This window comes from Nipponia nippon, unplaced genomic scaffold, assembly GCF_047370975.1.
Source record: "Nipponia nippon isolate SJK-2023a ecotype South Korea unplaced genomic scaffold, ASM4737097v1 scaffold_49, whole genome shotgun sequence".
Classification (NCBI taxonomy): domain Eukaryota; kingdom Metazoa; phylum Chordata; class Aves; order Pelecaniformes; family Threskiornithidae; genus Nipponia; species Nipponia nippon.
In genome coordinates, this window is record NW_028262368.1 from 512,886 (window position 1) to 538,763 (window position 25,878).

The window sequence follows — 25,878 nt, forward strand, 5'->3', positions numbered from 1 at the left end:
TTTAGAAACAGGTCTTTCTTTTGCAAATCATCCTCAGTAGACTGCCTTTCTGTCTTGTCTTTTAAGCACAGTTCCACAAACTGCCCACAGTGTGAATGTACTATGCTGACACTTACATACAATTTCAATATATAGTTAGATAGAGGCCAGTATTTTCCTACTCCTATTCACCTTAGTGAGAAAACAATCTGGTGGTAATGTCTGTGGAGTTCATAGTCAATCCAAGTCCTTACAGTAGGTGTCTACCCTCTTGATCATCTGGGTCATGAATCTGCTAAGTAGATTGGAAGCTTCCTAGGAACAGGATTTGAGGAGCATAAGAAGTAGGGTGACAAGGGGAAAAATTTAAAAAAGCCTTTTGGAATTCCAGAACAAATAAAAACCATAGCAAGGATTGATGCTTATGGTATGCCAGGTTGTATATGTCAGATGGAATAAACACTGATTAAAAAAATCCTGTTTTCGGGGTGCTTCCTGTTTTGAATATACTTGCATAGAGGTCCAATTAAATATCAAATTAAAAGGAGTTGGAATCTTTCACTTAAATGAGAATTAACTGTTGCCAGTATCTGAAGAGTTCATTTATTGTTTATTTACCCATCTGGTCATTCAGAGTTTTGGAAGAATGAAACTTACTGAGTTCTGAGTATTTTCTTTTTCCATTTCAGGTTCCAGTTGTGGGTACTTCACATTTGAAAACCTATCCCTTCATGTGAGAGCACCGTATGAGGAACTTCAGTCCTGATTTACAGAGTTGTTTACTTGTTGAACATGCTGAATGGTGCCTGATAGAATTATACAAAAGCACTAAGGTATATATCTAATTCACCCTAAAAGTTCCAGGTGCTTAGTTTCCTTTTATAGAGTAATTGATGCTGGAAGGGACCTCTGGACATGTGTAGTGCAGCCACTCCTGTTCAAAGTAGTTCAACTCGATCAGGTTACTTTGGCTCATGTCTAGTCTGGTTTTGAATATTTGAGGGCAGAGATTCCACAACCTCTATGAGCAACCTATTCTAGTATGTTACCACCCCATGATGAAAACATCCTTCCTTCCATCTAGTTGCTGTTTCCTGTGCTGTGATTTGCATTCATCGCCTCTTGTCCTATTGCTGTGCACCTCCTTTTTCTGTGGCTCATGTTAGTGTGGCTTTTAACCTACAGTATTTAACGTAGGCCAGAATTAGGGAACTTGACTGTATCCTGCGGGGATTTTTTTTGTTTGGTTGCAACTTGAGAGCTTGGTTGGACTACAAGAAAGGGTAGTCATGGGTAATCCATGGATGGAATCTGAAATGGTGCTGGTTCAGTTCAAAGTCTGGTACAGATATTTTGCGAGACTTTGGGCATGTCAATCCTTTGAAGTTTCAGTTCTTCATCTGTCAAATGGGGAGACGGCCATGTTCCCTCTGCATCCTTGTTTAGCTGGTAAGTTCTCTGTTAACTGTATATATGACACCATGCATACAGGTAGGGGAACAGTATTGCTGATTGTAAATGCTGCATTAAAATCAACAATACTTTAATAGTGTAGAAACACATTCAGGAATCCAGAAAGGGTTTTATTGCATGCTGATTTTAACGTACCAGCCAAGTGGCAGTGGTCATGAATTGTTGATAATTAAACACTTAGCATATGAAGAGTTGAAGATGAGAACTTGGATGTATACATTTCCACCAGTAATTCACAGGACATTAGAGCCTCAATGTCAGAAGTTGTACCTCTGCACAGGATGACAGTATATTAATGAAGTTGCTCCAGCCATTACACTCCAATTGCTAATTTATTCATAGTTTACTAGCAGTGGGGAGAGAGGGGGAAAGGAAAACCCAAGGTCTGAGTTCAGTAGCCCTTGAAACAAAGAAAGATGCATGCTAGCTTTATTTGCAGCATTTGATTTCTGAGTCGTGTATCTATTTCAGCCTTGGTGAATGAGACCAGATTAAAAGGAAGCAAGTGAATACAGCCCAGATAAATTGACTCGAAGTAGGCCTTATCACCAAATCATTCCACTGGAGCTGAATGTTAACAAAAGTAAGGCAATTGTGTTCAAGATGATATGGTGAAACATGTTCTCATTTCCCTAAAAACCCACCCTGAATTCGTAGCGTTTAATCCTGTGATTTGTATTGTTATTGTTGGTTGGTTCACATATCTCCGTACTGAAGACTGTTATCCCTACAAAAATGCTCACCATGAGTTAAAATGTATTAATGAGATAAAGATATGCCGAAATACTGACCCGTTATGCTAGCTGCTACATAAGCAGAGAAGTGAGAGATGGTCACTTCTTGTGTGCCTTTATTAACCAGTGTATTCTGGAAAATTTTTACTAGTTATGAAACATGGGCAAAGGACACGATTTTTTAAATCAGTTTAGCTGTGCTAGTATATCTCTTACAGAGGATGGCTCTGTCTTCAAAGGGGCCGGGTTTCATCTTTACAAGATTGTGACACCTTCATAGCAGAAAAACCCAGAAGGTTTAGGAGTCTGTGGATCTGAAACTGCAGGAGCAGATTTTGGATGGATTTGGCTCATGCTGTCACTCAACTATGAAAGAGTTGATTACTTTGGAGAACTGAAATGCATGCATGCATGCATGCACACACCCTCTCTGTTTGTCACTGTCTTTGGTTGTCTGCTGCTATGCCCACCCCCAATGCTTGGTTTTCCAGGGAACTCTCCTAAAATAATTTAGGCACGCAGGGTCCAATTTCCTTCTTGTTCCTAACTGGCACTCATTTGCAGATACATTTCAAAATTCAATATAGATACCTTAGAAATCACAAAATTGTGCCCCCCTAATTATTGTTTTGCCTGTGAATTGCATTGAAGGAAGTAATGTTTTGAAAGGCTTGCCAATTAACTTTACACAGATGTCTTCAGTCCTTCTCATTTCAGTGGCATTGTGCAAAGTACATGTTAAGCAAAATTTGATGTGCAAGCTAGTTCATGAAATACATATGCCTATTTACATACATAAAGACTCCTGTTTATCTGTGTATGCACATTCCTAGTACACATCAAATGTGGACACATCTGTTTCATTCAAAATGTGCCAGATGAGCTTGGAGAATTTATACACGTTTCTAGCTTATAGAATTTGCAAGCTCATTGGGATGCAGTGACTTGTCAAGATCTTTACTTGAAAGCTAAACAGGCTAATTGGACGTGTCAATAACTTCCATTGGGGATAATGCTAAGTAGTTGGAAAGAGTGACTGATGGGGGAGTGGTGTAGCCGAGACTAAAGAGGGCAAAGCACATAGCATTATAGGAGAAGAATGAGATCCTAAGTGTCTGTGCAAGATCTTACACAATGTGGAGTGAGCTTCCCTTTAATGAGTGGGCAATTGTGACAGCCCCTGCCTGATAATGGGCACCTCCTCACCCTGAATCCTGGACCTGAGAAGAAATTTGCTTAATTTGTTCCTGATAACGTGGACATGCTTGTACCTTTAACAGTCTCTTAATGAAGTGCATAGTCAGTCCTGTGTTGAATAATTGTCCAGCTGGAATGGTCTCTTACTTCTTGTTATTTTAATTAAGTAACTCTCTGCCTCAATAGTGCTTGGGATTTACACTGACACAGCCTTTCATAGGAGGTCATTGGTTTGAGTCCAGGCTGTTCTGATTCCAGCCAGGGTTGGCTAGTGGCAGTGTGATGCTTGGTATGGAAATTAGTTGGTCATCCTCCTTCAGGGTCTACTGGACAAATGCACGTGTTGCAAAACCACCATCACAACTGGCACTACTAAGCCGTCTCATTGACCTTTTCACTGGCTCAGCCAAAGGTTTGATTTGTGCATTGGGGATGAAACAGCCTTCCCAGATCTCATTTCCTGAAATGAAGCATGTTGGTGGGACAACATGGAAGTTTATATTGCAACTAGTTAATTGTGACACTGTTGGGTGGAGGAAAAAAAGTCCTTTTTATTTGGTTTTCTTTTTAAATTGGTTAATTTGGCATTTTTTTAGTACTAAAAAAAAGAGACAGAAAGTAAACACATGCTGTTTCTGTATAGTCTTTTCTTACCATTAGGAAAACTAAAGAGATTATCAAGAAGTTTCTTTCCTTATTTCCAGTTTTCCCACTTCCTCTCTGATCTTGTCCATGAGTAGTTTCTTTGAATTTACACTTCCTCAGATTCATAATGTTGTAAGCTATCTTCCTGCTATGCAAAAGCACTTTGCTGTGCCTAAGCACTTTCCATGGATTGTGCATAGAAGAAGAATGTAGAATGAAAATTACACATTTAGAATGAAGCTGATCATATTTCATATTAGGACTATAGTTGTATGTAATTTAGCATTTGTTAGCCCTGCATAAATAGCGATTGCATGCATGGTTTGTAGATGTTAAAGATGGTTAAGATGTCATTATAAATCATATCTTACAACTGCAACTGCCAATTAAGAGAGTATTAGCACATGTAGTAACATTGTACTAATCCTTCGTAAATATTCCCAAAATACTGTTTCTATACATGATACTCATTTTTTGGACTAAGCTTAGAAATAAGAGTACAACATAAAACTAGACGAAGCAGGGGAAGTTTATTCAGTTTGCAGTAAGGAGTCTTTGTGAGATTTTTTTTTTTCCACAGATGACAAATAATTTCATTTGAATAGATAAAAAAAATCAGGAAAAAATATTAGGTCATCAGAAAGAAAATCGATAGATTCATTAACACTGCATGGAAGTAGAGTAAATTCTGAGACTGATAATTTAACTGCAAAGGAGTCTTGTTGGGAGTGTGCAGATGGCTCAAAGGCTTTGAACTTACAGTCTGAAGAAGGCGTTCCTTTCCTACCACACCCTGCCCACCCTCCCCAGTGTCATCCCATAGTAGACTGTGTTTATCCAAGCTGTGAATGTAGAAACATCAGAACCTTGGATTTTCAAAGTTCTTGTAATCCCCTCGACCCCTTCTCCCTCCCCATCAAAACAAACAAACGAGGTTCAAACCACAAACCCTCTGAAGGGTGGTCATCTGAATGACTGTTGATTAACATTCTTGGATAAATCATCCAGAGGAGTGTGAAAATATTCCCTCTGTGACATAAAATGGATTCTGTTACAAAGCTAGGGACATGTTTAGTAAATCTTGTCTCAATTTAAAAATCATCACGGCTGCCATTCCTGAATGCCAACACTCTAATTTTTCACATTGAAACATAAATAACCATACATTAATGCAGCAACCTAATATTGCAAAGCTTAGATGTTTCCATCTTTAATAACATTAGAGATAAAGACAAGTGACTTCTTAGCCTCTTGATAGTTCCAAGAATTAACCAAATTGTAGGACTTCAAATTTATTAACAATTGCCAGATTTGGATTGCTTGTATTTAATTAACTAACTCAAGGATGATTTTCAATGTAAATGATGACCTTAAACACAATCACTGGGGAAAGGAGAAATGAGATGTGGGTAAATGGCAGATTATTACATGCTTGGTATCATCTTGAGTTTAATAAGTGAAATTTAAGTGGGGGAGAGAAATGTTTTGCTAACAGAAGTTGGTTTTTATCTTGTTACTTTCAGATATAACATGTGCTGCTTCTCTGACAAAAATATTAGACTGGAATAAGTTGGTGGCTTCCGCAATAGCTGGTCCAGCTGTGGTCCAGGTCACCTTTCAGGGATCTGCTTATATTTAAAAAAATACTGACTTTAGGGGGGTTAGAAGGTGAGATACCTTCAAGGATTTGGGCCATTAGCCTCTTTCTCTCCTAGTCCCTTCTCTGTAGATAGGCAGGGTTGTTTTCGGAATGTATATTCAAGATTGGCAGGTGCCAAATGATGGGGGGTGGGAAGGTGGGAATAGTAAGGAATACAAATGCCAAAGATTATCCATCTGATAAAGCCTCAGGATTTAGCTAAATAGGAATTTGCTTTGGTACATAACAGATGTCCTTTGGGATGAATTAATTTATTTAAATCCTATCTATTTTTAATGAAACACTTTCTAAAAGCTGGAATGAAACCTTAAATGCCCACTGAAATGTCTGCCAAAACCCAGCTGCTTGACAAGGGTGGTCTAACAAATGTGCTTGAAAGTATTGCCCAGCAGTTGATCGATACTTTGGTGCTGTCTTTAGTAGACGAGAGCTTAACTACACGTTCCTTCCTTGCGCTGATATTGCTGTTTTCTATAGCCACTGAATATCTTAACAGGCTAATCTTAAGAACAGCTCAATGTTACTCAGCTGGCTGCAGTTATGAGAAGCTGTAGGAAAAATCTTAAATATGCTTAACTGTGTTGCAATGCATTATGAAGAAATAGGAAAAGATGATTAAAAGTTGTTTTTCACAAGTGAGATTATTCCTGGCTTCTTATACCAAAATCATCATAGTGATACAGCAACAATGACAGTGGTACAGTCAGCTTGCCATCAGTCTTAGGAAGTTATAGTAGGAAGTTGTTAAGTTGTTTTTTTGTGGGTGTTTTTTCTGGTTGGTTGGTTTTTTTTCCCCTCTCACTTAAAATGCTCACTATTTCCTATTGATTGTTTTCAAGAAATATTATGGATGAAAAATCAAAACCTGGCTAGTTTAAAAATGTAACTGCTTTTCAGCAAAGTGCTAAAATGAAAGGGAACTTCTTAGCATTTGAAAAATTTCATGCTTGGCATCTAGGGTTTCGGGTATTTTCCAACCTCTGTAGGAACTGTTTTTCAAAACTAGGATTTTTGTTGGTGAGTTGCTTGGGTTTTATTTGTTTTCCTTTGGAAATGCTTTAACTATCTTTCTTAGCTGAAGAAAAGGAGTCATATACCCTCTGATTAATGTTTTACAGTTGTCTTTTCAATTCAACGTGCATTTTTGTTGCACTGGAAAAGGAGAGATGGAAGGGAAAACCACCCTCCCGCCCACTCAGCTTAAGATGAACTCTGTGTGTCTGACCTTGGTCGTATATTTGTCATCACACAGACTTGACTGGGTAAGCGCTGGTGGCACAAAGAGGAAGCATGAAGCTTTCACATGTGGCCCAAGCTTGATAACTGGAACACCCTTTATTGTGGAGACAAGTAATAAAGAACCAGGGTGCTCATATGAAGCTCCCAGACTGCTCTGACAAATGCTGCTCAAAAGCAGAGGCTTTGTTTCCTGGCTGCATTTAGAGATTAGTTCTTTAAACAAATACAGCATTTTTAGAAGCTGTAGGAGTTTTCAAAGAAGGCTGCGTAGACTCCTAATCAAGTTGATACAGTTGAGGGGTGGGGATATTTTATTTAACTTAGTTTCTTAGAGTTTACTGAAGAACAAATGCATCTCTTATTACCTGATGTAGACTTGTCTATCACTGAAAGAAAGCAGATAAAGAAATTAAAGGTGCTATTTTCAGAAGTCCCTAGCAGTATGCATAGCTGGAGGCAGAAGGAATTTTATTTGTTAAGACCTTTAGAAAATACGAATATAAGAGTTTGCTTAAGTATATCTTTTAGATTGCCCAGACTACTCCCCAGCACAGAAGGTGAAAGACATTCTTTCTTTTTTCCTTTACAGTTCTACCTACAAAACGGTGACCATATATCTTTCCTTGTACGGAGGCAATGTTTTCAATAACTGTTGAGGAAGAGAAAAATAAGTTGAAATACTGATAGAAGAGAAGTCCATTTTCTAATTTTTGGGAGATCAATACACCGTATAACAATTTCAAATGCATATGTTCTGAAAACAAAAGGAGAGGAAGGGGGGAGAACGAGCATTCGCAAAATCTTGATAAAAGACAAAATACCAATTCTAAAATTACTCTGTTAGCTACTGTTGACCTAAAGTAGATCGTAAAATGCAAAGACATACAAGGCCTTTTGGCTGCAGCCACCGTGACACCAGAAAAAGTATTACATTAGCAAATTTGCTATTGTGTCCTATGTAACATAATAAATACAGCTTTAGGATGTGTCTTCATGAATGGGTTAGTCCCCCACTGCTGCAGATCTTGCCTTAATCTGACCCTTTCCTCAGAGTAGAGAACCCGCTGCCCTGGCTTTGAGCTTTCTGCAGGCATGGGTTGCTGGCACAGCTTGAGGGCACAGACCTGGCCTGGAGTTTTGCTTCAGTCTGGGCTGGCAACTGGCCTGCTTTGTAGCAAGGGTGCTGGCTGATGGAGCTGGAGAGCTGGTGTAGCATTATAAGATGATTACCTCGAGTACTACATTCTTGTTTAACTGTCTCTCTTCTGTACTGAAAATTGTTGGCTCAGTCTTCTAGTCCTACCTGTTCTTGCTGGATTTCTGTTGCATTTCGCAGCATTTGAACAGGCTTAAAAATCTTCCTTCCAGCTGCCTTGAACCTCTGGGACTGTTCTTATTGCTGGTGTGTCATGCCGTTGATGGAGGAACCACTTGCTGTAGTACACATGAGGGAATATACGTTCTGCTCTAAGTACAGCACAGGGCAGGAGTTTCCCTTTTTATTGCAGCCAAATACAACAAAGAAGCAGAAGATGTTTAATCTTGAGCTCATTGGCGCAGTTTCATGTTGCATTTAGTTACTCTGTGTTTGCATGTGTGTGCATGTGTTATCTTTTTCGTAGGCAAGCTTTTCTTTTGTTTGTTGACAGTTGCAATGAGAGTTGATATTGTACCTATGATACTACTCATTGATTACCTTCTCACTGCTCGATCTATTCCTTGGTGTGTTGTTATTTGGGAAATAACAGTGATGTGAAATTAAAAAAAAAAAGAAAAAAGAGAAGCTTCTGTAATCTCAGATGAAATTTATCTAGAGAACTACTATATGGGCAAACCCCCCCACTATTTACTGCAAGATGCACTGATACGGCACTCCAGTGCCATGATCACACTGTGAGGATGCTTCCTCTAGCTAAAATTTTACAGCATATAAGTCATTGTGATAATTTATCTGAAAATTAAAGTTGTGAGCATGTACATCTATTTAATTTCCTTTGCATTTCTGAAATCAGACCAATTATTAATTGTTCACATTCTAGTTTCCTGCTGTCTGCCAAGGACAGGCTTCTACCTACTCCAGAAAAACATTGTCAGCATTTTGTTTTGCACTTTTACAATGCATCACACACCCAGCTAACGTAGAGGGTGGTCAAACTGTTGTGGCTGCAACCACCTTTTCATTTCAGTCTCCCAGATGTTGACAGCAGTAAAAATCTTAAGTATATTTTGGCTATATCATACTGCCAGCAAATTCCGATATATGATCCTGCAAACTATTTGTCAGAGGCATAAACTAGGGAATCAACATTTGGATAGAAAATCAGGGCTTGCATTTGAGGAGGAGTTATGTTCTAGTTAATCTTAGGGTATGAAATATCTGTATTGTTGGGCTGCCTGTTTATTTTTGGATTGGGTTTGCTAAGGCTGCTTTAAAAGCAATTAAAGCTGAGATTAGACATTTGTCACTAAGCAGATAAATTTATAAATAAAAATAGTTATTATATGTCTGAGAAAAATTTAAATAAAACCTTAATTAAATGAAGAGGAAATGCATCTTTCTGAAGATTATATGCCTGTGAGAATAATGGTTTGAAAAAAAAGCTTGAGAGCATCTAAAACCAGTATTTCGCCTAGTGTCGGGTCCAGCTTCTCCTGGAGTGTTTTCTGCCATCTTGTATGAGATGCAGAGACTGAAGCTGGGATCACCACAGCTGAGATGATCTGATTCTACACTTTGAGTCATATCAACCTTTGTAGTTATACTAAAGAGCACAAATTCTTTAGTTACGAGGCTGTATTGGGGTTGTGTCTTTGGTTGCACATTGGCAGATCTATGGTACATATTGACAGGTTACATTAGCACCTGACAAAAAAGGAGATGTAGGGAGCAAAGGTTTATGTGTGACTGCTGTAAGATTCAAGGTGGTCAGGGGAAGACACTGATGCAGGGCTCATGCTGAATACAGACTCTTCCAAAGAGCTCTGACTCTTAAAACTCTTCAGTAGTGCAGTTTGTTATACACAGCAGCAGCTTGCACAGGAATTGGGTGGCTCTTCCATCCTTTGTGGATTTCCAGTAAAGGCCACTCATCTTTATGAAATGGATGTCACTGCAGAAATTATGAGTCTGTTGTGGGAGGATTTTGGGGAGGATTCCTGTTTTTATATTCTGTCTAGATGATTGTAACTGTTCTTTTTGTGCCTGAAACCTCTAAATCTATCCAAGAAGTCTAACTGATTTTGTAAAGCCTTGAAAATGCAACTTGAATGCAACCTAATGGCTGAGTAGATCAAGGGGAAATATAAAGTGTTATTTGCTGCCTGAGTCATGAGCTATGTAAACTTGGATCTGGCAGTACCAGGACAGGCCCAAGTACCTTTTAAGTTTACTTATTCTTCTCATGTCTTTCTCACTAAGGAGTATTTTGAATAGAATGTGCAGGAGCAGTGCAAACCTTAGAGGTGTCCGTAGATAGCAAATAAGAAATGGGCCACAGAGCACTAGCTCATTTCCTTCCAGCAGTAGTTCTACCACTGATGCTACTAGAAGTTATTCAAGGCTGTAAATCTCCAGTAACTGAACAGCTGGTACTACAGGAAGGTATAGATACGTTCTTCTCTTCCTTATCGGCATGTTGTGAGGGCTGCTGGTGTTGGTACATTTTGCAAAGTCAGTGTAATATGTAAATATTAGTTACTGTTGTTGTTAATTTTTAAGTATTTGTGCATGGAAACAAATTGGTAGGCTGAAAGGCTCAAGGCTAAAATTCCAAGCATACTTGACTGTGTGTGTGTGTGTGTGTGTGTACTTCGCACACGTGCGTGCGCACACACGCACACAAATAATCACAACTGTTAGTATTGATCAAAAACTTAGACACGTACAGATCCATTGTCCTGAAAGAGAAACTTATAGATCACATGACATAAATTTATTAGTATAGATAATTTATCTAGGTAACTCTTGGTCAGGTGGCAGGAAACTGCCAGTTGGAGGAGGATCAACTGAGCACTTAGAACATTTCAGGTTTCAACTGTGTGCAAAGGTCTTGTACCTCTTGCCACTCTAAAGAAATGGAACAAACCCACAAACAGACTTTTTCATCCTCCTTTCTTCTATGAGGTTTTTTTACCTTTTAGAGTCACTTATTTAGACTGATTAAAACTTTCCCATTTCTCCCTCTTTATCAAATGTTCTTTTTTTTTTTTATTCAGAAAATAAAAAAAAAAAAGTGTATGGCATTTATGCTGTTGAGTGAAAACTCACTTGGTTTTAGCTCAGGTAGTAAAGTTTTCTGGTTTGGAATTTGAGAAATTTTCCATTACAGTATCACAGGATTTTTATGAAAACATAATTATTTAAAAGTTTTTGTAGGAATGTGGGGTTTTTTAGTCTCAATAAGTATATGGCAATGCTGCTTCAGCTCTCATAGGATCAAAGGATCCAGGAAAAGACATCCCATGAAAATTGGTACAGTTTCTTTAGACATCACTCTCCTCAGTTCACTCTCAGATCTGGCAGAGTTTCAAATGGACTCTTCCTGGAGAATTATCAATACAAGGTCTAATAACTGCACACTTTAGCTTTTACCTTTATTAGGAAATTATATCATGAAAAAATATGAATGTTAGCTAAAATGATACTGACTGTAATGCAGATGTAGTTAATAGAGATATGGAAAAAAGTACTTTCAACATCATTTATGATAATTAAGTTCTGAATCTTGTTTGAGGGAGGTGTGTATTGCTGGCCAATTCAGAGTAAAAATATAGTGATTAATTATGATATTTTTCTTACAGAAATCAATCTCTGATCTATAGATAGCAATGAATTCTCATAACATAACTCTATTTTTCTGACTAAAAAGCACTTAAATTAAAAAAGAAAAAAACAAGCTGTTTTCAAGAGTTACCTAGATAAATTATCTATACTAATAAACTCATAAAACAAACCAGGTTTTTTATTCAGAAGCTTTGAGAAGTTGCAGTCTGGATGCAGATACAGGGGATAAAAAGTTTCCTTCTATGGACTGTTTTGTGTTTTTTTTTTTAATGGAATTGAACTGCTTTACCCATTCTGTGTCCCAACCTTTTTGCTCTGATGGAGGTCCTGAAGGGGACCAGGTACTGAGGCTGGGCAGGGGTGACTTCATTTGGAATGGATTGCAGCAATGGTCTTTTTATCTGAGCCAGGAATAAGGAACTGAAATAAAAGAGCTCAGAATCTGGCCTTGAGTTTCATGCAATTTTCATTTTTGTTATAGTAGTGGAATTATGAGTAGTAGTACACAGAAACCTCAAGAGATATGGGCTGTAAAATGCTAGGCAAGGTGCTTTATAGTCATAAGAGGAAATATTTTTTTAAAAAAAATTTAAATAAGTAACACATAATGGTTAGCTCATGACAGATTTTATAAAAAGTACTTCCACCATTTTGGCATCTAAACTCAAGATTTGGGTGGGGAATTGTTTTCAGAATACCTGATGTCTATGTAGCACAGGGAGAGGAGGGAGCAGCTGGACAGACAGCACAAATATATTAGCTTTGGGAACCCAGGTTAAAAATGTTAAGGTACAGTACAGTGCTGCCCTCTGAGAAGCCCAAGTTTGCTTTGAAACCAAAAATCATACATTTGTGTTTGTGTGGGGCTCCACTGAGGCATATATTCTCTTCTGCTTCTGGTTAATAGGGCTAACCAGAACTAACTCAAAGGAGCAATGTACTTGCTCCAAATCCCTTTGACATCTTTCTATTGAACTGAGTGAGAATTAATTCAAGCCCTAGTAAGCTAGCCAGAAAATAGCAGGAGGTGAAACGCTGTAGAAGTGCCATACCCTAGATCATACCCCAAGGTCTGTCGCTGAAGTCTGCTGAAATCCAGACCAGCACTCTTGGCTGCAGAAGTCACTGCTTCTGAGTGTGGGAGAGCTGGGGGAGAAGACGAGTTTAGAAGAAAAAAACTTGTCACTAATTCTGCAGCTTCAGTTCTGCATTGTTTGCCAAACTCAGTATTTTTCTGACTAAAAAGCACTTAGATTACAAAAGAAAAAAACAAGCTGTTTTCAGTATGTTTACATTTGGATTTGGTGCATGCAATTAAATGTCTTTTGCGTGGATGATTAGTTTGTGCAATTCCTGCTGCCCCCGACCCTTTAACATGACTTTCACTTTTAATCCGCAAACATTGCTTTTGCTGTTCTCACCCTGTGAATACGGGAAAATAAAAAGAGTTTAGAATTTGCCCAAGAAAAATATACAGGTCAGGTGGATTAGAAAAAGATCAGGTTGCCAAATACATAGGGAACAGGTGTTTTATTTAGTGTTTTACACTGGCTGCCAGAAAATCCACAATATAAACATGTAATAATCTAGGGAAGGCAAAGGGAGTCCGGGGAGGTGATGGTGGGCAAAGCAATACTGTGTCTTTAATTTTCTTTTCTGAAGGAAGAAAGTCTGCATAGCAATGACAGGATCACTTGTTCATGCCTTTAATGTGTGATCTGTTTTCTCCAGTGGAGGGCACTCAGTGTATCACAAACTAGAACATTAGCACCAACAAGCTCCAAAGCATCATCACTCTCTGGAAAGCCTTCTGAATTAGACAAGAGCTGCCTCTCAGCACAGCTACAAAACACTTTAAACCTGATCAGCTAAATGGATAAACCTATCCTGCATAGCTTTTAAACTGGGGTCTTACACAGCACAGGAGGCCTGCCTGCTTCAGGAACTGGGAAGCTGGAGGATGGATTGCTGTGTCTGGGAATGGCAAAAGGCAGCAGAATGAGAAATGCTAGGTACCGGGAAAGATTTTTTTATTTCTCCCAGAGAAGTCGGTTTACCTTTGTGGTCTGCTATAGCTTTTACTGCTGATTGCCACTTAAATGCTGATGGTTCTCTGATGACTTACACAATGGCTCTCAGAGCTTAAAGTCCCTCCCTACCCCCCCACACTCCCCCCCATCCTTCGTCCTGTCTTCCCCACCCCCAACCCTTTCCCTATCCTTTCCCTTCCTCATCCCCGAAATTCTTGCTTGTCCTCTCTAGGGAACTTTGTGTGGGTTACTGGCATGCACGCTGGATGGCGGTGATGTGAGTGGCAACCGTGCTGTGACATGAAGATTCGGATGGTTTAAAGAAAAGAGACCAGTTTTTAAAAGAGAGGGAGAGGTAAAGGGAAAGCAAAAAAGGAAAGAGGGAGAAGAAAACAGCTGGAGAAAGGAAAAGGAGGATGTTTTTGATGACAAAAGGATGGGTAAGTGAACTTTTCTTGTTTGTTTGTTAGCACAGCTGCAGCCGTATGGTATATTTTTCAGTTGGATTATTAGCTGTTCAAGAGGGGGAAACAGTCTAAGCAGCAGCAGCAGTGCATTCCTTTGTCAGGTGACTCACTGTACTTGCTATTGTATTTTTAGATCATGTATCCCCCTCCGCCCCCCATGCACATACACACCTTTCCTCCTGCAGTGGTTTTATATGTAATTAATCTGTAAATGCATGCACCGAGTTAAGGACTGTAGAGAGTACGTTCGCTGTCTGTACAACCCACCCACACACCTACACACATATAGATAAGTACATGTATGCATGAGGCATGCTCGCACAAAATTTCTCCTGGGTTTATATTCATATTCGATGAGCCTGTAGTGGTGTTATTCAGGCTGTCAGAAAGGGCTGTTAACACTTTGCAGTATGTGGGAAGCAAAGGAGAGGAGGTGATTTTGTTGTATAGGTGGTTTTGAAAAGGCTTGTTTGGTCTTTGAAAAGATACCCCTAATATTGCTGCTAGATTTCCAGCAGTCATTTGCCAGTCTTATTTTTTCAAGTGTGACATGTTTATTTCCCTCCCTCCTTCCCCGCAACCCCCAAGTCTGTAACAGGCAGAACATATTTCTAGCTGGCTGCTGCTGGCACATAGGCAGTAGCAAAAGATGAGGATTTAAATTAAAAATCTAACCATTAAAGTGAAAGGCAGAGACACATAGTCAGGGGCATTTTACATTAGGAATTATTTTGCAGATTGCCCCTTGGTTTAAAATTGGACTAAATAACTGCAGCACGGGGTTGGTTTTGTGTGTGTGACAAATAATAAAGTAGTTATTTATCAAGGAGTTACCAGACCTTAAAATATTCTCTGTTGGAAGAATGCATTTTAATTCTTAGCAAGATTGCAACTCTGGACAGAGGCACCAGTCCTAAAATTATTACAGGCTAAGGAAAGTGTGCGTATGTATGTTGGATTTTCTGACAACCCCCTTTCATACTTATTCAAAGAATGTGGAAAATGTCTGTCTTCACGTAACAGCATTGCTACTATGTGATAAATTTGACATCTCAAATGCACAATCTTAAAATCAATATTGCTGTGGAAGAGAGAGGGGAGTTGAAATAAAAATAGACCCCTTTAAACTTTCTGTGTATTCCTGCTCCTAAGGCAGTGTTTATATGTAAGTATTTGTGTGTATATTTTCATAGAGTATATAATGTATATACAAAATAATAAATGCTTAGGTATTCACAGCTACATGTAGATAACTTTAAATTAATATGTGTTAAGACTATGATTCATTTTAAAGAAATATGTCTTCTACCATTATCTTGGGATTGAGGTCCCATACTAGCATTATATGGTATACTTTATATGGCTGTACTTTTGTTTCTGTGCATCTATTTATATATTTTAGGTACATAAAAATAATGAGTAAACCTACTCTTAAAAACAAATCACTCGGTGCAAAAAGTAAAGCCTTTACTTACTGTTTAAATTTTACAATGAATACACATTTTAAAGATGGATCAAACTTTATGATAAGTAGATTTCTCACTTTTTGCAGTAACTTTTGGAGGAATTGGACTTGCAATTGCTTTTATTAAAGAACACGTTTAGCAGCATGTAAATACCAGAAGCTTTGGCTCATTTCCTCTCCAGCACTATGGAGCATTCAGCACAGTGACTTGACAAATATGTTTATTGTGAAAACCTCAGCATCTAGTGATAAGGATATACCAGCTACACTGAGAGATGATGTAGAGGAGAAAAGCAAATAGAGAACAGGCTCTTGGCCCTTCTAAGGGATCATAAATCACACAAAAGTAATTGAATAACAAGAGTAGTACTGGTGATGGTGTGGGTAGGAGAGATGGCAAGGCAGAAACTCAAAGGACAGGCATTTACACAACTAAAAGTGCAAGACAGGAGGCAAACAGGTTGCCTTCAATATCCACTGCTTCACTAATGCTTTATTAGAAACCCCATTGACGTTAGTAATCTAGTGGCAATTTATTTTAATAGCTTTACAATGCACATTTGTTTTCTTTTTAATATTGTAGGTTTCCATTTAATTAAGCAGCTGAGAGGCATGAGTGTGGTGTTAGTACTACTTCCTATGGTGCTGTTTGTTATGCTTGCGGGGGCTCAGCGAGCTTGCCCCAAGAACTGCAGATGCGATGGCAAGATTGTGTACTGTGAATCTCATGCATTCAGAGACATCCCTCAGAATATTTCTGGAGGGTCTCAAGGCTTATCGTTACGGTACAACAGCATTCAGAAGCTTAAATCAAATCAGTTTGCGGGCCTGAATCAGCTCATATGGCTTTATCTTGACCATAATTACATCAGCTCTGTGGATGAGGATGCATTTCAGGGGATCCGCAGGCTGAAGGAATTAATTCTAAGCTCCAACAAAATTACCCATCTGCACAACAAAACATTTCACCCAGTCCCTAACCTCCGCAATCTGGACCTCTCTTACAACAAGTTGCAGGTGTTGCAGTCTGAGCAGTTCAAGGGCCTTCGTAAACTCTTGATCTTGCATTTGCGGTCTAACTCTCTGAAAACTGTGCCAATCCGAGTTTTCCAAGACTGCCGAAACCTTGACTTCCTGGATTTGGGCTACAACCGCCTGCGGAGCTTATCCCGTAATGCTTTTGCTGGCCTTTTGAAGTTGACAGAGCTCCACTTGGAGCACAACCAGTTTTCTAAGATCAATTTTGCCCACTTTCCACGCCTCTTCAACCTTCGCTCAATTTATTTGCAGTGGAATAGGATCCGGTCTATTAGCCAAGGGTTAACGTGGACTTGGAGTTCCTTGCACAACTTGGATTTATCAGGAAATGACATTACAGGGATAGAGCCTGGGACCTTCCAGTTCCTCCCCAACCTGCAAAAGCTGAACCTGGATTCCAACAAACTCACCAACATCTCTCAGGAGACCATCAATACGTGGATCTCACTCATCTCCATCACTCTGTCTGGAAATATGTGGGAATGTACTCAAAGCATTTGCCCTCTGTTTACTTGGCTTAAGAATTTCAAGGGAAATAAAGAAAGCACTATGATATGTGCAGGCCCTAAACATATCCAGGGTGAAAAAGTGAGTGACGCTGTGGAAACATATAATATCTGTGCTGAAATCCAGGTGGCGGTTACTGAAAGATCATACCAGGCACCCAAAACCCCCCAGAGACCTGTCTTCATTCCTAAACCTACCATTTCCAAACTTGAAAGCAATCAGCCAACATCTGTTATGCCAAGCCCTTCTGCAGACCTCTCAACACCTGGAGTGGAACCAGAGTATGAGCATGTTTCCTTTCACAAAATTATCGCTGGGAGCGTGGCCCTCTTTCTTTCCGTGGCCATGATTTTGTTGGTTATCTATGTGTCATGGAGGCGCTATCCAGCCAGCATGAAACAGCTCCAGCAGCACTCTCTCATGAAGAGGCGCAGGAAAAAGGCCAGAGAGTCTGAAAGACAAATGAACTCCCCTTTACAGGAGTATTACGTGGACTACAAGCAAACAAACTCTGAGACCATGGATGTATCGGTTAACGGGTCTGGGCCCTGCACGTATACCATCTCTGGCTCCAGGGAATGTGAGGTATGAACCATGATCCTCCTAAAACCATTTCAGCTGCTGGGAAGGAGAGGTAAATGTTTGAAGCTCTTGAGGTATCTCTAAACACTAGAAAGATTAATGGGATTTTTTTGCTTTTGGGTTTGCTCAGTATGAAAGGTTATCTCATTAAATAACAACAGTCAGGGAAGTGATGGTAATTATTTTGAATAATTCAGACTTATAAAAAAATAGATTAAGTTGAAGTAAACAACTATGATAAAGGCATTTGGAGTGTTATTCTCCTATTTGCACCCATTTTATTAGCAGTGGCTACAAGAGAGTCCCATTTTTAACATATTGGTAGAAACAGAGGTGTTTAAGAACCTTTTCTGTTTTAGAAATAAATATGGAAACTTCTTTACTCCAGACCCCACATCAAATCTTGAGGGGTTTATGGCCTATTTAAAGATAACGCCAAAGATTTTCTGCATTTTCTGTCTGGTTCACAAGTAAACCAGGGGACAAGAGGACTGCAGCACAACCTTAGTTAGGTACACACTTGTTTCCCTGGAGAAGCAGGAACATACAAGCTCCCTTACTAGCTCTTCTGAACTTGAGCCTTGTAAAGACCCCAAGTCAAACAGTACATTTGCAAATATCTGAGTTGGGAGAGGGGGATTCTTGGGGTGGGTTTATTTAATGTTAGTGATCGGCAAAGGCTTAGGTTGAGAGACAACTCTACTGGAGTTAATAGTTTCACACACTTAAGGCCATGTTATGATTTTGACTCAGCAACATGGGAAATACAAATAGGAAAAGCTCTCAGTGCTTCTTTTGTCTGCTATTCAGCTTTGGCTGAATTGAATTTTTTCATTGCTGTATTGTCAATGATTATTAATGTGTACGTAAGAAATGTTTTTACTTGTGAATGCTATTGCTTATTTATACCTGGTAAGGAGGATTAGCGCAATTACATTTCAGCACTTTTTACTTAATCCTGCATGTGATATGGTATTAGGGGACCACGGCTGATTTTGCTTCCTTGGTTGTGGACATCCTACCTGAGAGTGCTTAATGTGCCTGTTGAAATTTATTCATATCAATTTATGCAAATGGGGTTTGACTATAGTAGATTTTGACCAATGTCTTTGACAGCCAGGTAGTATGAAAGGTGTGTTAAAGATGAGAAGTGTTGAGCAGGCTGCAGTTCTAGGATCCTGATTTTTTTGAAAGTGGATGTTTTCATTTTCTGACAATAGGGCATCTAAGATGTTTCATATTTGGCACCTGAAATCCCTAGCTGATTTTGGACCATGGAGCTAAGGGGAAGAAAAAAACCAAAAATGTATGTTTGGGGTTGCTTTCTGTGGAGCAGTATTGTCTTCAAAAAAGAAAACCCCCTGTCATACCCTTGGCATTTCTACCAGTATCACTTGAATGAAGGTGTGGGGTTTTTTTTCCTGTTAGCAGCACAAGTAGAAAGTAAGTGATGCTAACAAAGTTACTTTGAATTTTCACTGGCTATCACAAGGAGCATTAATTTGACCTGAAAGGCTGTCTTCTCTTCATGCTCAAGTTTAACACTGCTGAAGTTTCATTAGCTTGAATAAAATGTTTTTAATTTACACCAAGATGATATGGAAGACAGCTGAATCTGCATGCCATAACTGAAAGTCCATGGAATGAAACCATAATCTGTTACAGAATTTGGATCATGATTGTAGTGCCCAGAAGACAGGGTATATGCGATGTTGTTTGGGAGACTGAAATTCAGATCATTTGGATTATGGCAGATAAATAAAAAGTGTAAGAGTCCTACCAGGTCTAGTAACAGAAGGTCAATGTGGCATAATTTCTTCATGTTGATGTCGATTGTTACACACAGCATTAAACACAAGGGGACCCCAGTTCGCCTGGTTTCCGGGTGTTATTGCAGTACCAGAATAATTTTACTCCACTGCTCTGTTCAGGTTAAGTTAAGCTGGCGCACAACTTTGCAGACCTCAAGCTGTTTATCGTGTTGTCTGTGGGATTCTTGGTTATGGTGTAAATCAGTAAGACTGTACTGAACATGATAGTGCTGTCCCAGGCTGTGACTGGTAGAAAGTACACTCTGTATTTGCGTGGTTATTTAGTATGCATTGGCTATTAGTACAGAAGACTTCAGGAGAGAGAAAACAGCAGATCATTGAAGGCACGTGTAGCAACCATAAGCCCCCACTGAAATACTGTCTTCAGCTTGGATTTAACATTCTTCATCTCCATAGCTACAAGGTTCCACTTGTAAAAGGATAGATACGCACTGTACAGTACTTCAAAATGGTAGGAAAAAACATCCTTGTAGTGTCTTCAGCAGTGGAAAGCTTTTATGTTTGGGGAAAACAAAAGAAAATGGAACATCTCATTATTTACTAATTTACTCAGATGTACATACTTGTGGGAAAACTATTCTTTTGTACAAGTGAGACGTAGCTCAGGCCCATCCTTCTGTCAGTCTGACGTGCTCATTCACTGCGCTCAGATTGAGGTTTCTTGCAAAAAAGGACCACTTAGAGGGGAGAAGAGTGTCTGGTTATCAAAATGAAGGCAGGCAGGCTTTCAGAATTCATTGCTTATGAGTTTATTGATTTTACTTTTTTTAGTAATATTTTTCAATTGATTGTCTACTTTTACATGTCTACCCCAACATGTGCCTGTAAGCAGCTAAGGTGTCCAAAAATTGTGTGGCTTTCAGGAAAGAAATAAAGGCTGTCCTGGTTTCAGCTGGGATAGAGATAATTTTCTTCCTAGTAGCTGGTGTAGTGCTGTGTTTTGGATTTAGGATGAGAATAATGTTGGTAACACACTGATGTTTTAGTTGTTGCTAAGTAGTGCTTACACCAGTCAAGGACTTATCAGCTTCCTATGCTCTGCCAGGTGCGCAAGAAGCTGGGAGGGGGCACAGCCAGGACAGCTGACCCAGGCTGGCCAAAGGGCTATTCTATACCACATGATGTCATACCCAGTATATAAACTGGGGGGAGTTGGCCGGGGGGCAGCAATCGCTGCTTGGGGATGTGCTGGGCATTGGTCAGTGGGTGGTGAGCAATTGTTTTGTGTGTCACTTATTTTGTATGTTATTATTGTATTATTATTACTTCTATTTCATTTTACTTCAATTATTAAACTTTTCTTATCTCAACCCACGTGTTTTCTCCCTTTTACCCTTTCGATTCTCCACCGGGGGGGAGTGAGCGAGTGGCTGTGTGGTGCTTAGTTGCTGGCTGGGGTTAAACCATGACAATGGCTTAGTCCCATTTTAACCTGGGAAAGATGCCCGAGCATACTCTGTTGCTGGTAGTTGGGTGATAATGAATGGTTTCTGAGCGTGGCCTAAGGTCGTGTGAGCATGCCTATTACGTTCACAGTGATGATTTTTGTTTTTAGAAGTATCCAGCTCATCTCATCCATAAACCACTTGTTTTCCATGGCAGAACTGGCCTTGAAATAACATGCTTAGGTATTTATGTAGGTTCTTTTTTTTCACAGCAGCTATGCACATGAGCAGGGGTGGTGTTTGTTTTAAGTTCAGTGACATTTCTAGCATATAACAAAGCAACACAGGCGTATGAGAGCTGCCCTGTATTGTGTACTTATTCTGCAAGTAGGGGAGTTGCAGGTACGGTTTGTATGGCTGCTTTTTCAAGTCCATGCTTTATAAATTATTTCTTGTACTACAAAGAGAGAGCCAAAGTCAGGCTTGCTGTAAATGGGAGCAACTCTCTTGGCATCAGTGGGATTATAATCACTGACACCTGGCCTATGGTATTCTATTTAGTCTATTGGCAAGGGTTTCTAAAATAACTGGATGCTTATGATTTTGGCTCTCACTATCCAGTTAGCAGACTGCTGCTATCTCATTTTGGTATTTGCTTTGCTTTGTGCATGTGCATCTTATTCCCTCTCTCTTTGATATTTATTTGTACATTTGCTGAAGATCTGGGAGCCATAAAAAGCAATTTCATAAACCAAGCTATAATATTATGTATTTCATACGTATCACACACAAAATATCTGCATACAGCACACTGTGAAGGTTTATGGGGAGAAGGAACATTGCTACAAAAATGTTTCCTCCTTTCTACTGGAAGGTTATTCATCTTCTGTTTCTCAGGCTGGCAGTTACAAAACAAACAACAACCAACCAAACAAGTGAACATCTTTTCTGTGTTAACTGAGCACAGTTGACATGAAGCCCTTTGAGAGACAATTGACACAGACCCTGTGAGGTTACTTTTTACACTTTCACTTCTCAATTTCTAATCATACCCCAGCACTTGACAAACAAGCCTACCTGTTGACATACAAGTACATATCTGCTGTGATGCTTCCATGTTTTCCATTGGAGTGAAAACCAGGGTAGTTGTCAGTTGTATTCATACATGCTAAACCAGTCACACAAAATTATGTTAACTTTGAATTCTGCTTCCTCCCCTCTTGCCAGTGGGAAGAAATAGATTGATAAAGGAACGCAACATATGCAGACTTGATGGGCTGCTGTTGACCTCCTCCTTTTGAGCCTAATCTAAAAGGAAATGTTGACATGCCACTGTTGTTTATTATTTATTTATTAAACATCATTACTGTGTTGTTTTGAACAAGATGCAAAAAGGAAAAAACAAAATAATCTCCATGGCCCAGACACTGTTTAGTGCGAGGTTCCAGTTCTGCGAGCGTGTTCCTGGTTCTGTAACTCAACTTTGGAAGGGCTGCTCAGGGCCTAAGCCTGAGCTTATGGGGTATTGCGACCTCATGAGCGAAATCACTCAATGATTTGGCAGCATTTTTCTTTTTTTTTTTTAAGAACAGTTCATCATATTTCCTTTGGTTATCGGCCTTATGTTTTCACAAGGAATACTTAGCAAGAGCTTCATGGAAGAGGTGTAAGTTCATTACAGCTTAAGGGAATGCAAAAGGAAGGTGATTCCACAGGTAGTGCATTGCAGAGAGAAGAATATGGGAGGTGATAAGTGAGGAGTATGGGAAGCATTAATCGTTAATTAGATAGCCTACTGTCATCATTTTAGGACCAAAGTGGTGTGGTTGTCTTTCCCGTGTCTCTGTTTTGGAACACTGTCGAGTGGACTTTGTTAATTTAGCTTTCTCATATCCTTCTGTGCTATGGCTCCTCCTCTGCCTCTCTTTCTCCACATTTCTGTCGTTATAGATGGACCTTAAATTCTTGCTTGAGTTGTAAACTGAAGGGTGAATCAATCTAATGAAACTCTGTCATAAGCTCTATGTTTGTATTGGGAGAGTAAGCAAAGGCTAAGCTGATCACGCTTTTCCTCAGTGCAGTATATCTGGAAGAAATATGTCAGAAGTGGCTCAGAGGTGAAATCTTTTAGGCACAGGGCCAGTGAGAGGTTTGAGGAGAAGATAAATTTTAGAAAGGTCTTCAGGTTTAGGACCAAAGGTAGAAATTTGTGTTTGTTACCATTCAGAGGCTTCGTTAGCATTGCATACTTGTTATTGCAAGTATAATGTCAGTATACAGAAAGCTGTGCTATAGAAGTGCTAGTGATGTAGCAATAAATGCACAGGGGCAAATTTTCCTGGGCTTAGCACTTGTAAAGTGTGAGACTTCCCAAAGATTGTTACCAAAATGACTGGCCGTATTTCCGGAAGAACTCATCCAGCTGTGCATCAGCAGCAGTTGAGACACTGGCTGTAAATTTGAAAAAGGAGCTGCAGAAGGATGCTGAATGCTTCTGAAAGTCTTACTCGGTCCTTATGCAGGTGCTTGGATGAGAGATTAGCTTGTCTGAAATTTGTTCTTGCAATACACCTTAAAAGTGATTTGCTCTGAGATAATGCAGATATCAGTGGCAAAGGAAGAAGCTGAACCCACAGCTCCTAGATTTTCATTTAGGCTTGGGAACTTTCCTAACCACACTTCAGGCATTATGTTTATTCCACTGGGTCTCATCCAGAGGCTGACAGTTAACTGACAGAACTCTGAAATTGCACTGAGGATTTGTAGTCTTAAACACAGTGTCCAGCTGGGAGGGTAACTGATTGACTATCCTCCTCCCTGCCTTTTCATCACCTCTTTTTCTACTTCCCCTAATTTTGGCACTTTCTAGAAACTTCTTGGTTTGAGTTATGCACAGTGAGGACTGCTCAAATGGAGAGCATACTGCATTGTAAAAGCTTTGTACAAGACAAGAAAATACTTGTATTCATATTACAATCCTTGCTCAGGCCTTATGAAGGATTCCTGCGTTGCTGGAATTGTGACAGATGCAGTTTGCCCTCTCCATCTCTCTTTTCCTTTCTCTCACCCCTTCTTCTGCTTTTGCGTAAACTCTGTGATGTGCTGCCAGTATTTTAAGGAGGAGAAAAAAATCAATTTTAGTGCATTATGTAGCTTATGCCAGGAGGGAGAACGCTAACAGAAATAGTGAAGAAATCTGTTGAAGCTATTAATTTGGTTTTATTTTTTCTTTTAAACACACACACACAACAAACACAATCTAAAAGGGGCAAACAATCTTATTAGTAAGTATCCTGCTGCCGGAAATGTTCCTCAAACTCTCCTCCAGAATAATACAGCTGCCCTGATTCTTGATGTTGAGACTGTTACCTAAACGACACAGGCTGTTACAGCACAAAGCTATCTGAGCTGGTCTGAGTGCTGGAAATAACCAGAGCTGCGTATGTGCTGGTTTACTCTGCTTCTTGACAGTGATGTTCCTAGACACGTACTCCTTTTGGCAGAAAATCTGCTCCTGGTAGAAGAGACCTATACGTTTCAAAGCCTTTGGGACTACAGTTCAGGTCTCAGCTGTGCAGGTGTGTTACTTCCATTGAGATGGTCTACCTGTTATGTTCAGAAGATTGCATGCTTTTCTAGCAGGAGCTACTTGGCGTACAGAAACTTGCAGCCCTCTCTTATGCTATCCATGTTGTAAACATTTTGACATGAAAAATTCCTGTGTGATTTGCGTTTATAGCGCTAACATCCTGGTATTTGGTCATTTCAAGCCAGGTATTTTAGGACTGAACACAGATGAGCTGCAGCAGTAAACATTTTTGACACTAATCAGCTTTTATCACATCTGCCTGTTGTGCAGCCAAATAAGCTTAGAATGCCTGTAGATCTCTCCATCTACACAAAAAGATGACTGGATCAATTCTGAGGGAGTTCCTGGGAGTTGTCTTCTCTGTTCCTAGCTGCAAAATTCCAGCTTTGTTAGAAGCCAGAGTATGCAGCAAAGGGATGGCGTGAGAGGGTCTTGCTTTATGGAATATTGGCTTTTTGGCCTAATGAATTTGTTTTGTCTTTGCCTTTTTAAGTCACAAGGAAATAGAAAGTATTTATCTAAAAGTATCTGTCTTCCTGGTAGATATATCAGTCATACTGTTGTCATGGACACTTGAATGGGAGCTGTTCCACCTGCAAAAATGGGGAAGGCAAGAAAGGCCAGAAAATGATGATCATATCTAATCTCTCACCATCTGGGGTATAGTCTGGCTACAGCAAAATCTCCACCGTTGTTTCTTAATTCAAGTATAGATTGATATGTGCAAGCCATTTTTTAAATTATTTTTGTGGTTCTTTAGATACATTTAAATATAATTGGCTAGACTATGAGAAGCTCATGGATGCTAGCAAGCCAGAGAGTCTTTCCTAAAAGCTTTGTGGTCCAAGGCTGTGTCTCTGTCAGTGGGCAACTTCCTACAGAAAATGACAGGACTTTGCAAGGATGCTTGAACTTCTCTTCTTTGCTTTCTATCCTTTGTGTGACAAAAAAGCAAGGACTTCTTCGCATAATATTTTTATGTGAAGTTCTCAAAACTCATCAGGTAAGTAACATTATCCTAATTTTTACTTTCTCTGTCATGTAGATCATGACCTTATGCAACAACTCTTTGCTATGAAGGTTCCTTTTTTTTGTTTTGTTTTGTTTTGTTTTTGTTCTTTCACCATCACTGTATTATTCAGTTTCCTCAGAAATTGTCGAGGTTTAACCCCAGCCAGCAACTAAGCACCACACAGCCGCTCGCTCACTCCCCCCACCCCAGTGGGATGGGGGAGAGAATTGGAAGGGTGAAAGTCGGGAAACTCGTGGGTTG

At 39.6% G+C, this 25,878-nt stretch overlaps 1 protein-coding gene and 1 pseudogene across 4 annotated transcripts in view; one reads left to right on the plus strand and one right to left on the minus strand.

Annotated features, from left to right (window-relative positions):
• The window catches only part of LRRTM4 (leucine rich repeat transmembrane neuronal 4), a 317,641-nt gene that overhangs the window by 31,934 nt on the left and 259,829 nt on the right, over positions 1–25,878 (plus strand). Inside the window, exons 1-3 of one of the 4 annotated variants that reach the window (XM_087730146.1) lie at positions 742–812; positions 13,973–14,180; positions 16,256–17,802. In XM_087730146.1, the coding sequence (XP_087586272.1) occupies positions 14,177–14,180; positions 16,256–17,802 (1,551 nt within the window). In that variant the 5' untranslated portion in view covers positions 742–812; positions 13,973–14,176. Of the gene's footprint in view, positions 1–741; positions 813–13,514; positions 13,723–13,972; positions 14,181–16,255; positions 17,852–25,878 lie in introns of those variants that run through there. The other 3 variants (XM_087730144.1, XM_087730147.1, XM_087730145.1) reach the window with 3 other exon arrangements.
• Positions 23,397–25,878, minus strand: part of LOC148052414 (uncharacterized) — a 134,430-nt pseudogene continuing 131,948 nt past the window's right edge.